We start from the raw sequence: 16,683 nt of genomic DNA, 5'->3' as shown, positions 1-16,683 counted from the left end.
GAGCATTGTATTTTAAATGAATGCTTAATAGAATATAAAAAAAGAGAATTCTCATGTCATGACTGTGCTCTATGGATATTGTTAGGCTAATTGAAAAATTTAACAAGCGACAGTGTGAAAATAGTGTTCCGGAAGAATTTAGCTTGAATTTATTTTTATTTAAGTTTTAGTTATAATTTTAGTACTTCAGCTTATTTTATTTCTAATTTTTGTTTAAAGTTTGTCATTATATCCATAACGAATGCAGTTTGTGATATTTTTAGTGTCAGTTAACTAAATTGCTAATCGCATCTTGCTTGCATTTTTGTGAGATTCATTGGTTCTGTGAATTATTGGTCCATTATCATTCAGCACTATGGTAACATTACAGTGGGGTGTGGACAGAAGACTCCTCACTATATTTAGTGCAGCTTCTCACATGTCACTGATTGCTGCATATGTTCTCTGCTGGTTTTGAAGCACTTCTGCTTTCAGCCTGGTGTTAGAATGTTCTTCTCTCAAGTTTAACATCGGTGAGCTTCATATACTTCACGTTGTATCTGATCTCTGCATTTCATTATGTTTGATTGATGTGTTTTACTATTAAGCAGAAGGATGTTTAATATACTGATTATTAAAAAATCTTCCCTTTGTAAATTCCCTCAAATGTTCCCTGGTTCTCTCCATGTGTTCTTTTCTCACATTCTGGCACTGATAAACCTTATCATAAACACTCATTCTTGCTACTTCGAACTTTGTACCTCAAAACAAACTCTGATTGGTCTATGTTTGACCAATCAGCTTTGTTTACAAGAATCAATCAGAGGGATACAACAGAGTGAACCTTGAGATTTGTCATTCATTCTTAAAACAGGACAGCTGCATGGTGAGTTACAAAAAAAAAATATTATTTAAACTTAAATTGTCATTTGCAACTATTAAAAAAAAAGTCAGCATGAAACAGAAGGTGTTAGTCTTTTCCTCCCTATTTTGATCTGATTGGAACAACAAGAAAAAAAAATGTAGGCTGGGACTTTAATTTGTCCATCAGGAATGGTTCAAGTGGTGCTCACTGCAGTGCCAAATGACGTCCAGCTCTCCTTCTCTGGACATAATGGGCGGAGTTATGGTTAGCTATAGGATTAGTGTGTGGGTGGGGGTTGTCTAGCTCCACCCATTAAGTCCAGTGAGGCGGAGCGGGACGTCAAGCTCCACCCATTGGCTCTGCAGTAAGTAGCATCTCTTATGGATTGCTATTGCTGTGATGTCATGTGAGTGACAGGTTGTCCCTCCCTCACTCCAGTAAACATGAGGAGTGGAAGTGGGGGTGCAAAAAATAAGAATTTTGATTTCATGGTGACTTTAAAAACTCAAATTAAAAGGATCAAATGACATTTATTGTGGATTGAGCCTATTCAGTTTAATGAAATGTTTACTTTTATTATCCCTGTCCAGCGGTCATCATGAACAGAGCATGGACTTTGTTCAAATCCCATCCATACATCCCTAATGTGCTAGGATACACAACCCTGTTTGCCACAGCGGACCTCATTCAGCAAAGCATGATGGGAAAAGCTCAGGAAAAAGTGACAGAACAACACAAACCAGATAGAATAGGACAAGATCCATCTAAGATGTCCACTGAAGGAATAACTGTGGCCGGAGAAGCAAAGACAGATGATCTGACTTGGTATAATACCAAAATAAGTGACCCAGAAGGCAATAAAAAAGCCTCAGAAGAAAATAAAACATCAGCTCCAGTCCAACGTGTTCGGCAGCGTCACGGCATCGACTGGGCCCAGACCGCTCGAGTGGCACTGGTTGGGTTCTGTTTCCATGCTAACTTCAATTACCATTGGCTACGAGGACTGGAGAGGATGTTTCCGGGGGGAGGGGCCAAAAGAGTGTCACTCAAAGTGTTTCTAGACCAGCTGTTTGCAGCCCCTTTGACAATAAGTGCTTTCTACATTGGTGAGAATCAGCAATAAATATACTCACCAAAAGGAATAACTGAGGAATTTCCACTTCCTCTTCTGTAAAAAAATGTTTTCATGATTTGTAATCACAACATTACTTTTTTTTCAAATCAACTTAAATAATTTATGTCGTTCAGATAACATAATATTTTAAGTTTCTGATGATTAAATCAATCACCTTCATTGTATTAACTCAATTTTTCCATTTCAATGAACTTAAATTTTTAAGGCAGCCAAGTTACTTAATTTTTTAAGTTAAACCAACAATATTTTTTTAATCAAACAAAATCAATGCAAAAATATATTGGTGCACAAATGAATGAATAATGATGAACTGAAGTGTTTATTATACTTCTAAAGGGCTGAGCGCATTGGAGGGTGCAGAGGATCCCCTTGAAGACTGGAGAAATAAATTCTGGACCTCTTATCGGGTAAACATTGAAGAGCACGTGTGTAAATTCTGGATCAAATTTGACACGTTGATTTACTCTTTGTTTCTATTTCGGGTAGACTGGAGTGGTGTACTGGTCAGCAATGCAGGTATTTGTTCTGTCAGATCTTTTTCCTAAGATGCTTCGTCATTTGTTTTCTAATTATATTCTTCATGTCTCAGGCTGTGAACTTCTCCCTGATCCCGCCAGTGGCTCGGACGGTTTTTGTTGGAGGAGTCGCTCTTGGCTGGACTGTCTTCTTGTGTCATTTCAAGCAACAGAAGAGTGACTTCCTGAGCTAGGCTTTATTCCACATGCTGCTTGCATGCCATCTATGAAACATACTGCATATTCTTAAGGGATGCATTAAAGCTGGCTGATTTTAAACAACTGAGATTTTTAAACAAATGCCATTGTCTCCTATAGGTTAATTACAAATAAAATAATGTTAATAAATGATCAATATGCTTCATAATAAACACGTTTTTTGTTACCCCAGTTTTTCCACTCATTCTTTTAGAATTTGCAATGAAACGGAAGTAGTGACAGATCTTTTCTTCCACAGTGAAATTATTATCAAGAAAACAATAGGTACGGGAAATTGGTTCTTTGAACATTATGAGGTAAAAAAAAATGGTCACACTTTAAATAAGGTGTCTTTATAGCCTACATTAAGACACTTAATATAAAGTGGAACCAAAAAATGTAAAAATGACATTGTTCACTTAAAATCCATGCATTCAGAAAATTGATTAGGTGAATTTTAGTTTTTAAGAGATTTTTATTTTTTTTTAAGAGAGATTTTATAGAATATTTCAAATGAATAATAGGCCTACATGTAGGCTATAAATATAATTATCACAATAAAGATATGTCTTCATTATAATAACTTTGTAATCAATCAAGCTCTTTTAAAAGTTGCTGCGATAGACCACACTACTGTATACAATAGTACATTAATTTGTACACAATAATAATTCATTACATTTATATAGCGCCTCTCTCGGCACTCAAAGCGTTTTACATAGGCCCTACATTTTTATTTCGCTATTTTTGTTTGCTTAAACCATTTATTATGAATTTGACTGTAAAAAAAAAGCACCAGAGTGTACAGAACACTGAAATGTTTTTTTTTCAGTGACAGGAATCGTGAGCCTACCCGGACGCGCCTTTTCAGTCACGTGACTCATGCCGTTCCGTAATCTCGCTATACGTGCTCTCGCGAGCTTTCTTTTTCCCTTTTCACTCTGAGTCCAAGATGGTAGGTAGCTTGATATCTTATGGAATCTACCAGTATCCAAAATCTTCCTCCATCCTCAGCGATATCTGTTCTAGTTTTTCCGCAGATGATGTTTAGAAGCATTACATAGCACTATAAATGATTTGATATAGGTATTATTGTGGATAGTATGTGAAATTAATTAGTAAATGCCGGTTAACGCACATCGGGCCGCAGAGCTGAGACTCCCGTTCATTTGTAGTGCTTAAAATACTTGCCGTACATACTCTGACGGCAGCGTGTTACAGTCTCATTGATCTTCTGTTTATAAATGTATAAATAAAATACATACTGTTGTGTGATTTAGTTAACTGGTCAGAAGGAGAAACACTAACGTTACAGCAAACTCGTGTTGGCTAAGCTAACGCTAGCTTTATTAGAGCTAGCAGTATTCGGCTCTCAAAGCCACATGAGTTACGGCTTATTTGACACTAATTTGAATTATGGTAAACATGTTTTTCGCTCAAAATATTTATTTTCGTTGTGCTAGCCATTATTGCTTATGTGTACGTTCTCAAGCTAGTGTAATCTATGGAGAACGTGCTAATTCTCCATGTTTTTTGTTGGTGTGTAATTGATGTATTTTGTGGAATCCTACAGGGAGTTGACATCAGACACAACAAGGACCGTAAGGTTCACAGGAAGGAGCCCAAAAGTCAGGATATTTACCTGAGGCTCTTGGTCAAGGTAAGAACCAACATAACTTACTCAACACAGATGAGCAAGCTAGAAACTCCAGTTTTAAAACGTATTGCTACATTTCTCTGACTAGTTGGGTCAGTTGTCAAACTTTGCCTTTAATTTGATCAGTTTGCTTTTGTTGTGTTGCAACGTTAGTTGTACAGGTTCCTGTCTCGTCGTTCTGATGCTCCCTTCAACAAGGTCATTCTGAGGAGACTCTTCATGAGCAAGACTAACCGCCCACCTCTGTCCATTTCCCGACTGGTGAGTTTGAACCCCAGTGTAATGCCCGGTACATGTTGTACGATTTTGGCCTGTCCTAGACGAAAGATGACCAATCGTGGCAGTTTCTGTGGTCTTGGCTCAAATGGTGGTCCTACGTCGTTAAGTGAGAGAAGTTGTCTGTCACGGCCAAAGATCCCAAGCAATCAGTGTCAGAAGTTTAGCTTGATCATCTTACACAGTGTGTTTGCTGTTATGACTACATCTGCTTACTAGCCAATAAAAATGCAACTTGAAATGCCATATTGATCAATGCAACGTGGTGCTAAAACCAATAGCTACTTGCCTCAAGCCTCATTTACAAAATAGTTGGTCTCTATTCCCTAGCCATGACCTCATCCATATTCTTTCGCTTACTCTTCGTTGTATTTTTAGAGCATATAAAACCCACCAACACCAAAGTGCAATTCATCTTGCTCTATTTGTTTATCACTTGCACATGCTGATGACGTTTTATTCTATTCTAACTTGCGTCGTAGCCTACTATTCAATAGGTGTCGTCATCGTACAGTCTACATGCACAACATACCTAAGTTTAATAGATTCATGTCGTACAGTATTGAAATCACACAGTCTGAAGCAGGCATTACTCCTGTAGATCTTGTTTACACATGACCTTTTGCATGTTAATTATCGAGCTGGGTATTAACACAGATTTCACAATTCGATTTTTATGCACAAGCTTGCTTGATTCCATCTATTAAATATCGATTCATTTAGATTTATATCAGATACAGTGCAAATTTTCTAAATCTCAACTAATGCTGTAAACTGTTTAGGGACCATTACTATAATATTAAAGGTTAAAATGAACTGATGTAATTGCACACAATTACTTTACAAATGGAAGTTTTTATAATAACCTTTTAATCACAATAATTTAATACAAATTTTTTACTTAAACTGTAGCTGTCAATTTATTCAAAATACTTAAAATATTGAAGAACGGGTACGAATGTGAATATATTTCGTGAGCTTAGAATTATAAGGTTCTATCTCTGTTTAGGGTAGTTCTGAGATATTGAGCATTTAAGTTTACATCCCAGCTGGCAAAACTGTTACGTAGTATAATCTTCTATTATAGCTTTATCTATTAAACTTTTTTTCTTTTTTTTTTTTTTTACAAATATAACACCACACAGGCATTAATAAACACCTAATGGATCAGATTATGTCTCAAACTCAATTTCGACCAAAAGTGGAGATAGAACCTTATAATTCTAAGCTCACAATTTGCATATATGTAGCTAAATGCTCTCCTTGCTAGCTAAAGGATCACCTTGTTTCAGCATAAGACCCTGTAGGTCACCGTAGACTTCATTGGTATGAAAAAAAAAAAATACTGAATAGAAACTGTTTGGTTATCCACATTCTTCTAAATATCATCTTTTAAGTTCTTTAGAAGAAAAACGCAAATATGTTTAGAACAACTTGAAGGTGATTTGATTTAAGGTGATTTTGTGTGAAATATCTAAGAATTGATATTTGTTCATCAAAATGAGAATTGGTTAGAAATTTAGATTTTTAACACAGCCTTAATAAACTGTGGTGTTTGTCTCATGCAAAGTTTTCTTCTTTCTCTGCCTGTAGATTCGTAAGATGAAGCTTCCAGGCCGTGAAAACCTGACTGCTGTTGTTGTGGGAACAATTACTGATGATGTCAGGATTCACAAAATCCCTAAACTGAAGGTAAGACAGACATTGTGTGGTTAATGTCTTATAAGCTTTGTATTAAAGGTCCGTCTGTCCACGTCCATTTTAGACGTGATGTGTTGTAATGTTAGTTGTACAGGTTCCTGTCTCGTCGTTCTGATGCTTCCTTCAACAAGGGAGAATTGTGACAATTACTTGTGATAATTGTGTATGTAAATATGACCTTTAGTGATGTTTTATTGTTGTAATTTCAGCTTGATTAACTTGGACTGATTGTTGTAATGGGGAATGGTTGAACGAATTAATGAATAGTTGTGTTTGAGTGACCAATTATATTTTATATTGTATATTTTGTATTGTAATTCACCTGCTCAGGGACTACAGATGGAAGCTAGCTTAAGCTAAATCTGGTGCAAAGCATCTTTAATGTAACGCTGTCATTTTAAAATTAAAGCCTTATTTGCACAGAAATTGTTTTCATAGTGTCGCAAGGCATTTTACTTTTTTTTGTACTTTTTTTTCTGCGGCTAGTCTGATTTTATTGCCGCCCGAATCTAGAATGTCAGTGTTATAAGATCGTTTCTGATTAAATGGATCGGTCAAGATTGAAATTTGGACAAATGCTGCTGTCCCGAGAATTTTAGGTTTCTGTGTTAGCACCCCCCCCATCCCCCCCCCCCCCCCCCCCACACACACACAATTGCTGTATAGGTGCACTGGAACAATCCTTCTTAAAACGCATTATACTTTAGTTTACAAAGACGTTAAACTCACCGAGTGGTCTGGGGTGTTCACTGATATGCTCACACAAAATTCGCTGCAAAAGATGTTTTCCAAAAGGTTTTATCGTAGTTTTTGTACCAAGTCAAGTCAATGGAGTCGGAAAAAAAACTACGACCTCTTTTAAATGCCTTGATTTGCTTTCTTTGCCACTGACATCCAAACCGAACTACAAACTTTCCACTAATGTCCGGGGATGTGCTCGACAAGCTTGCACTCCCACTTCGTGGTTTCTCTTATCAGCTCACAAACCACAGCTCAATAGGTGTTACTATATTTTGTTTAATATTCCACTAATTAGATCCATTCACTTTATTCAGACAGCCTTGTCTTATCCACATTATACTCTGTTTCTTTGTCTGGACGCAAACACTGTACAAAATCGGCCTGGAATGGGTTGTTGGTATGGGAGCATTTTTCTTTAGTACGAGAACACAAGCCCAGTCCCAGTCTGTCGCAATCTGTGCATCCCTACAATTTATTTATTTTTTTAAATTTTAGGATCGTGGCAATATTTATGGCATTGTATGTATTGGAGAGATGTTTTTTTAAAGCAGTCTTTGTTGGATTTTTTTTATGGTGTTTTTCACTCGGCAGAGTGCATCCAGTGTGAAGCAATTTCTCTTTCCTGTGCCCTCTCACAGGTGTGTGCCCTAAAAGTGACCGACGGTGCTCGCCACAGGATCTTGAAGGCAGGTGGACAGATCATGACCTTTGACCAGCTGGCCCTCACAGCACCTAGAGGACAGGGCACCGTTCTGTTGTCCGGTACGTGTGTGCAAAGCAAGAATACTTTGTGTAGAAAACAAATTGAATATAAATCTGATTCTTGTTTATAATAACTTTCTCATTTTCCAGAATGAGTTGCTTAATTGTTCGTATTTCGAGGGTTTCGGCTCCAGATTGTTAAAGCATCTGTCTTTTTTGCAAACAGGACCCCGTAAGGGTAGAGAGGTGTACAGGCATTTTGGAAAAGCTCCTGGAACCCCCCACAGCCACACCAAGTAAGTGATCAATGTGAACTTTGGTTTCAAGCCATCCTGAGCTTGAGGCTGTTTGATAAATGTTGATTGTTGTGGTGAACCGTTTAACTGAGCGTGTTTGTGTCTCCTCTCTAGGCCCTATGTGCGCTCCAAAGGCAGGAAGTTCGAGCGTGCCCGTGGTCGCAGAGCCAGCCGAGGCTACAAGAACTAAACATCTGTCTTTTTGTATTCTATATTGTAATGCAAATAAAGATTGGGTAATATTCAAAATACAATCTTTTGGAGTTGCTTTTCTGTGCAGCTAAGTGACTTGAGTGTGTGAAATTGACACCCGACATGCATCTGAAGTACAGAAATGACTGACTTCACCACATCAAATGGAAAAGCAAACCTAATGATGAAATGCTTTGTTTACAACTGCAGGTACATGTGCGTATACACATGCTTCCAATAGTTTCAGAATTAGTCTAACGCAAAGATGCCAAAGAGTATAATTATCGAGTTGAAAGAGGTTAACGTCAGAGGAAAGGCACAGACCTTAATTGAACTTTTCCATTTTAATTTGCACGCTGTGCACATTTGCACGATACAAGTTCTCAGGAGTTTGTGTTTTTGATTTTGAGGCTATGATATACATTTGTAGTAGGTCACACACATTTTGCACCAGTTTAATCGCCTAATTTTGTTTCAGCCTGTCATGCAGAAAACTTGCCCAATAATAGGAATGTTTAAAATTAGTTTGGCAAAGTAGTGTTATATGGCACTACTGTTGAAAATAAATAAATGCAGGAATGGTCATTTTATGTATGTGTAGTTTAAATGAATTTTGAGTACAAAATAAATTCAATGTAGGTACAAGTGGAATGTCGACATTTAAAATGCAAACAATATACGTTATTTTGGATGACCATGCAAACGTAGAAGTAAAATGGCACAACTTAAAGGCATAATGTGGCAGCAGAAAAATTTCATCTATTGTTTGGACCCCATTCAAAGAAGCTTTGCTATTTGTGAGTAAACGCTTTTCAGAAGCTGACTCTTTAATCCGAAAATCTGTGGTTGTAACTTCCAGTACACAGGACAAATTAAACAGTTCAACAGACTGTTAGTAGCAGTTTCAGCCACATGTGATGCAGTTATGATGGCAAACAATGAATATTAATTTCAAAATTTCCACCTTGATCATTTGAAACTTCATATCAAAATGAAGGTTTTAAATATTAAAATAATGAAGTCTTTATGAATAGCAGGTTGTCACGCACTCTAAAGCCCGCCAAGAACATTGAAGTCTATTGAATTTAACACACATCTTGGGTTTTTCTATATAAGGACAAAACTTTCTAGATGAAACTGATCTGTGCCATGATGTAAGAAACGGTAATTGCATCTACTCAGAGGCACAAATATGGTTTACGTGATGCATATCTTTCAATTAAACACTGTTTTGACTAATTTCTATAGAGAAATCATCTGTGGAATTAAAAGATTTGACTGAAACGGTGAGCTCCAATGTCCCACTGCTGACTCTCGTGGAAATTTGACCACTGCAATGAATGAAACTGAACAACTTCTTACTAATCACATTTTACATCTCATTCTGAATAACATGTGTTCGTGTTCATGTATAACATGTTTTTGTAATCATATTTACACATTGAATTCCCAAATTAATGTAGAAGCAACACAAATCAATTTAATGACAATGTAATGTGTAAAGGCACATTTTTACCAAGTACCTTTTTGAAACTGATGTTCTAGTTTTAAGGACAAAAATAATAACAGCCATTCAGTCATCCAACTCGATTTAAATAAAGTGCAACCCATCTTAATTTAATTTTAATAAATTAAATAAAAATAATGTAACCCAATAATGACCATATTTATCCCAGAAATGTTTTAATTATATTTCATTTGAACATACTTCAGGAATGGTTGAAAATCTTTTCCACATGACGCTTGTAGTTGATGTGACTGTCAGAGGCAAGTTGCCATTGTTGTTAAGTTCTGTACTTGTTTTTAGTAGTTTTTACAAACATAAAATAAATAATTGAAACTTTTTTTCTAAAAATGGGAAAAGATTGTTTTTTTGGATGCTTACATGTTTTCAAAATGTTCGTTAATAAATTAATCCATGGCTAAATGACTGTTTATACTGTTAGTTGGTCTTTGATCATTTGCAGTTTGCTGTATATAAAAGATATTTCAAATATTAACCCTCCTATTATCCTATTGAGTCAATTTGACCCCATTCAATGTTTAACGTCTGTAAATACATCATTTTATTTTATTTTTTATTTTTTTTGCTTCAGATTTAATGACTTTTCCTAATTTAATGGGGACAGCCCTGTAAACATAAAATTAACCTGCTAATATTTTTTAAAGCCCTGAACATATTTTGCAGCATCGGTGTTCCTTGGGGTCAATTTGAGCCCAGGCTCTTTTAGTTATATAATAAAACAGAAGAAATATACAATTTTCACACACATTTGTTTTGGTTGTTTTATTGAGGTCACTAGAACATAATTTGAATTTATAGTGTTCATTGTAATTTTACATATTCAATATCACATTCAAAAAACGTCTCTCTGTTTTAGGGCTCTAACCAAAGAACCACATCTGTAGTATTGCGAGAACCACTTGTAGTTAATTCTCATGAGAACTAATAATTCTTTCCTGTGCCATGGGGAGGGAAAAACATAATTTTTGCGAGAACTTTAATGTTTCCTGTGCCATGGGGGAGGGGAAAACGTAATTTTTGAGAGATTGAGCCCAAACATAACTTACTATCCTTGATAAAATAAATAGCTTTTCTTTCCAAATGTTAGATTACAAAAATCTATACTTAGAAATATTATAAAACAACTAAAAACACCAAATATATTTATACTTTTCCAATTTTAGGTCAATAAGTAAGATTTTATGTTGATTTATGCATTTGTCCATAGTCGTTCAATTGGTATTCTGGATGTATAAGGGGTTAACAGTGTGCTTACAGTGTATAGAAAGTAATTAATAAGTACATAATATTATTTACATGGGGAACAGGATAAAGTGCTACCGAAAACTGAATAAATAAATGACTCCGGTTATTAATTTTCAAGGTAAAGGATTTAGACAGAATAGACGGATTCTGTGTCTGTGCTTATGAGAAAGTAATGACTGAGGGGGTCAGTGGGGAAGGAATATGTAATATCTCAGTCACAATCCTGCCATAATCAGTATTAATATGTTCCATCCTCTCCGCTATCTGCATGCATTTAATATTCCCACCCGTGACAGTGTCTTTTTTCCACATCAGGGGCTCACGTAGGTCTTCCCCAGCTCTCCTGTTATTCAAATCAGCTGTATCAGCCACATACAGTCAATAGGAAAGACCCCATCACACTCTCACATCGCCCCCTCTGATCTGAAGACAGTGAAAGCTGATATCCGCATGCTCTATCACCACAGCAGCGGTTCACCTTGACCCCGCTTGATATTTGGATGTTTTCTGGTGAAATGGGGGCATATGGACACACACAGCGGCACGAGAACTCTCAACAAACACAAAGGAAGGAAATGATGAGAATCTAAGCTTGAAAGAGTCTGAAGATCTGTGGTTATCCTCCCATACTTTACCTCATGAAGGCATACCTACACACTGCTTTTTCCCATGGATTTACATATCTACATATTCAAGTGCCAGCTTACTATTTCCACCTAAAGCTCTTCACTGATCGCAGCAGCCTCAAAAAGCTAAATATATAGATAGATGTCAAGCTATTAAGAATAAGGTTTTACAAAGTGGTCACACTTTATATTATGTGTCATACTTCTTACATTTAAAAAAAAATTAGGTACAATATTGTGTTCTTGTTGTATTGAAAAATGTTTTTGAGGGAGATACAGGTTAGGGACAGGTTTGGTATGGGTTGTTTCAATGCTTGTGTCAAATTTGGACGAACCCAACCATTGGTTTAAACATTTGAATTACATTGTTAAACCCAAAACGTGGGTTTGTCCATATTTGACCCAAACATGTGTTGAAACAACCCAGCTGTTTTTAGAGTGTAGTTTAAGGGTGATTTTAGATGTAATTACAGAAATTAATTACAGGCATTTAAAAAAAATATAAGTACAAAAACATGTATGTACATAATAAATGCATTGTATTAAATTGTGAATTTAAATGATAAATACGTTTCAACCCATGTTCGGGTCAAATATGGACAAACCCAAATTTAAAAACTCAATGTAAAATATTTGTCCCAAAACAGTTTTTTAAAGCATAGTACACTGTAAAACATATATTGTTGGTTGAACTTAAAAAATTAAGTAACTTGGCTGCCTTAAAATTTTAAATTCATTGAAATGTAAAAATCGAGTTAATACAAAGAAGGAGATTGATTGAATCATCAGAAACTCAAAATATTATGTTATCTGAACTATATTCCTAAAACCTAAAACCAATGCTGTTAAAAAATGAAAAACAGAGGTATTTGACGTTAGTGGAACGTGTGTATAGTTATGTTATGATCTATTACTGGAACACCCGTGAAAACTTCACACATTGAAAACAAAGAAAACAAGACATTTCTAGGAAAAGCACATTTTCTTTGCAGAAGTCCCTCTGTTTGATACTTTGTATCTCGTTTACGAAAATTCAGTGAATAAATTTGATTACACTTTATTTTAAGTTGTTTTTGTTACACTGTTATTGTACATTTAAATACAGAGTTGCTGTATAATAATTAACTACACGTACTTACTTAGATAAATGTAATTATGCATAAATTAGTTAAAACGACAATAACATGTTACATATGTAACAATAAATGTGGACTACAGAAGGAAGGAACTGCGACTTGCTTTTGTGGCAGATAGGAGGAGTGAAAATGGGAGGGGAGAGATTGAGTCAGCCACAGACTCTTTTCTTCATCAAAACAACTCCAGCCCCCATATTCATGTCACTCGCACACAGTCTCTCTGTCTTTACTGGAAGTGCTGCTGTTTGAGAATATGCTGATCGCACATCCGCATATCAACGGCTCAATCTAATGCATTCCGGAGCTCGGGTCTGAGACTGGGCTGACATAACAGAAAGCAGCCCTTGCACAACCACATAAACAAATAATGATGCCATGGTGAGAGCTAAAATTACACATGGCATTTGTGTTTTTTACCCACTCATTAGTGTTGGTTATCAGAAATGCATTCCTGATGCAATGGTGACAGTATGTTTAGAAAGTGCCTTTGTTACGTTACGTGTACTGACTCCAGTAAAACAGTAAATAATGCATAATTACATGCAACTAACCCTAAATCAAACCCTAACCCAAATGCATAAGTACATGTTGTTAGTTATTAAATTATGTAATTACACTGAAGACACCATACAATATTAGTGCTGTCAAATCAATTAATCAGAAATTCATCGCATCTAAAATAAACATTTGTGTTTTATATAATATAGGCCCACTGAGTATATACTGGAGGCATTTTAATGGGTTTATGGTTTTTGGGCTGATTGTTAATTTAAATGAAACCATTGTATGATTTGATGTACTATAATTGTTGTTGTTTTTTTTGATAAAATAATGGTTTGATCATTTGCAGATATCTACAGATAAACACTCACCTAAAGGATTATTAGGAACACCTGTTCAATTTCTCATTAATGCAAATATCTAGTCAACCAATCACATGGCAGTTACTTCAATGCATTTAGGGGTGTGGTCCTGCTCTAGACAATCTCCTGAAGTCCAAACTGAATGTCAGAATGGGAAAGCATGGTTGTTGGTGCCAGACGGGCTGGTCTGAGTATTTCATAATCTGCTCAGTTACTGGGATTTTCCCACACAAACATTTCTTGGGTTTACAAAGAATGGTGTGAAAAGGGAAAAACATCCAGTATGTTGCAGTCGTGTGGGTGAAAATGCCTTGTTGATGCTAGAGGTCCGAGGAGAATGGGCCGAGTGATTCAAGCTGATAGAAGAGCAACTTTGACTGAAATAACCACTCGTTACAACCGAGGTATGCAGCGAAGCATTTGTGAAGCCACAACACGCACAACCTTGAGGCGGATGGACTACAACAGCAGAAGACCCCACCGGGTACCACTCATCTCCACTACAAATAGGAAAAAGAGGCTACAATTTGCAAGAGCTCACCAAAATTGGACAGTTGGAGACTGGAAAAATGTTGCCTGGTCTGATGAGTCTCGATTTCTGTTGAGACATTCAGATGGTAGAGTCAGAATTTGGCGTAAACAGAATGAGAACATGGATCCATCATGCCTTGTTACCACTGTGCAGGCTGGTGGTGGTGGTGTAATGGTGTGGGGGATGTTTTCTTGGCACACTTTAGGCCCCTTAGTGCCAATTAGGCATCGTTTAAATGCCACAGCCTACTTTATCATTGTTTCTGACCATGTCCATCCCTTATAGCCACCATGTACCCATCCTCTGATGGCTACTTCCAGCAGGATAATGCACCATGTCACAAAGCTCGAATAATTTCAAATTGGTTTCTTGAATATGACAATGAGTTCACTGGACTAAAATGGCCCCCACAGGCACCAGATCTCAACCCAATAGAGCAGGGGTTCTCAAACATTTTGGTGCCAGGGACCCCTTTCAGGGGAAAAAAAATTCCAAGGACCCCCCTCATATTTATAACAGTTATTGAGCACAAAGTTAATGTGTGAGCGGCAAATGAAATATTTTTGCACAAAATGAATGGTCTCCACCCAGGGTACTATGCAGGAATTTCTAAATAGCCTACTGAGGTAACGAAAGTGATCTTGCTAGGAATCACTTAGTAAGGATCCCTCACTTAGGAATTTTTGATGTTCTTGATGTTCTACACATGTGCATTTTAAGGTGTTTTAAGGCCCCACAATTGGATAACTATAGATTTAGTAGAAGCATGTCAGTCAGTGGCATACATTTTTTTTTTTTTTTTTTGATGTCACGAAACACAATCACATATTCCAATCAGGAATGGCCTTAAAAGAGAAATGTTTCAATAATTAGGCCTATTCTGCACACAAATAAAGCCCATAAGCCTATAAATACAATGATAATGGCATTATGTTTAATAGGTGCGTGCGTTGTTAATTTGAGCTACTGTAATTAGCTAAAAAAAAACATACAGTATATGTTAAATATATGAATCCATAATGTTAATCTCATGGGCACAGTATGTTTCTATTGACCTGCTTTTTCCTTTGTTAAAGTTGAGCTTGATTAATACTTTGCAAACTGATTGTTTCAGTCGTTTTTTAAAACTTTTATCTAAAACAGCTGTTTAGTTTATGTTAATTACATTTATATCTCGCACTTTATGACCGTTGACTGAAACGTCGTGCGGGGAACTTTGAGTTCACTCCGACTCAAACATTTTGACATTGACGAGCTATCGTTGTTAGTCTGCTGAAGCACCTCAGACGAGAAGGTCAGTATCATCGCGATGTGTATCCTTGCAACCTCAGTTGTGGGTACGGCCCTGTCACTATGCACTTTTATTTTGATAATAATCAGACTTCTAATGTCAAATCTACAGTAGCAGTGCTAGAACTGACTATTGTGCGCGCACGCGAGACGCCGGCGCGCAATTACATGGGAATTTTTCCTCAGCAGTGGAAACAGGAATACTCTTATTTATGGTCATAGATAAGACAAGAGTGCATCATCCGAAACGGTAAAGTGTCCATTTTTTTATTTGTGTATAGGCTACATTATAAATGACTACAAAATGTCATGCCTTTTAAAAATACAGAAAACAACCGGATGCGGGTTCATGCCGTCTCTCTGTCTCCTTTCTGGCGCACGTCCCGCAAAATCAACAGCAGCGAATAGTCTACTTGACGCACAGACATAGATTATCTATCTATAGAAAACTTTAAGTGTCTACTTTGTATTGTTTTATGTTAAATGCTTTATATAAGTTACTTAGGAATAAACAGCATGTTTTCAGATGATAAAGAAAACATGACTCATAGCATGGAAAAAAACGTTAGGTTGTAAATTATTTCGCGGACCCCCTGGCTTTAGCTCGCGGACCCCCAGGGGTCCGCGGACCCCACTTTGAGAACCACTGCAATAGAGTATCTTTGGGATGTCTCAACTGCAAAATTCTATCCTATCAGTACGGGCCAACATTTCTAAAGAATGCTTTCAGCACCTTGTTGAATCGATGCCACATACAATTAAGGCAGTTCTGAAGGCGAAAGGGGGTTAAACACAGTATTAGTATGGTGTTCCTAATAATCCTTTAGGTGAGTGTACACACACACACACACACACACACATATTTTATAAACAAACATTTATGTTACGTGCGATTAATTGCTATTAATCGATTTGACATCCCTAGTATATATTTGAACATGACAGATATTATTTAATATTTAATATTGTACTATTAACTGAAATTGGTTTCTGCATGCTTTGCATGATCCATGAATTTTGGTATGATTTTGTAGCATGTAAAGACAGCATAAACTGATACAATATTTGTGTGTGATTTATTTATCAATGCTGTTTTTTCAGCAATAACTATAATGACAAGTATAGAAAACATTCATAAGAAAACAGGGAATATGATGATTAATAACTGTGAAAAACTGCAAATAAAGTTGTAATATCACATAATAATAT

At 36.4% G+C, this 16,683-nt stretch overlaps 2 protein-coding genes across 2 annotated transcripts; both read left to right on the top strand.

Annotated features, from left to right (window-relative positions):
- Nucleotides 1-107: 107 nt before the first annotated feature.
- On the top strand, nt 108-2,901 carry LOC120495100 (mpv17-like protein). The gene is made up of 5 exons (XM_089118176.1): nt 108-865; nt 1,435-1,950; nt 2,316-2,386; nt 2,466-2,495; nt 2,569-2,901. The coding sequence occupies exons 2-5, from the start codon at nt 1,443-1,445 to the stop codon at nt 2,686-2,688; spliced, it is 729 nt and encodes a 242-aa protein (XP_088974302.1). The 5' UTR covers nt 108-865; nt 1,435-1,442; the 3' UTR covers nt 2,689-2,901.
- Nucleotides 2,902-3,541: 640 nt separating this feature from the next.
- On the top strand, nt 3,542-8,319 carry rpl18 (ribosomal protein L18). The gene is made up of 7 exons (XM_039694550.2): nt 3,542-3,647; nt 4,266-4,352; nt 4,503-4,610; nt 6,219-6,317; nt 7,706-7,829; nt 7,996-8,065; nt 8,180-8,319. The coding sequence occupies exons 1-7, from the start codon at nt 3,645-3,647 to the stop codon at nt 8,253-8,255; spliced, it is 567 nt and encodes a 188-aa protein (XP_039550484.1). The 5' UTR covers nt 3,542-3,644; the 3' UTR covers nt 8,256-8,319.
- The last annotated feature ends 8,364 nt before the right edge of the window (nt 8,320-16,683 follow it).

This window comes from Pimephales promelas, chromosome 12 (genome assembly GCF_988280905.1).
Source record: "Pimephales promelas chromosome 12, fPimPro1.hap1.1, whole genome shotgun sequence".
Lineage (NCBI taxonomy): Eukaryota > Metazoa > Chordata > Actinopteri > Cypriniformes > Leuciscidae > Pimephales > Pimephales promelas.
This window is presented reverse-complemented; position numbering and strand designations above follow the sequence as displayed.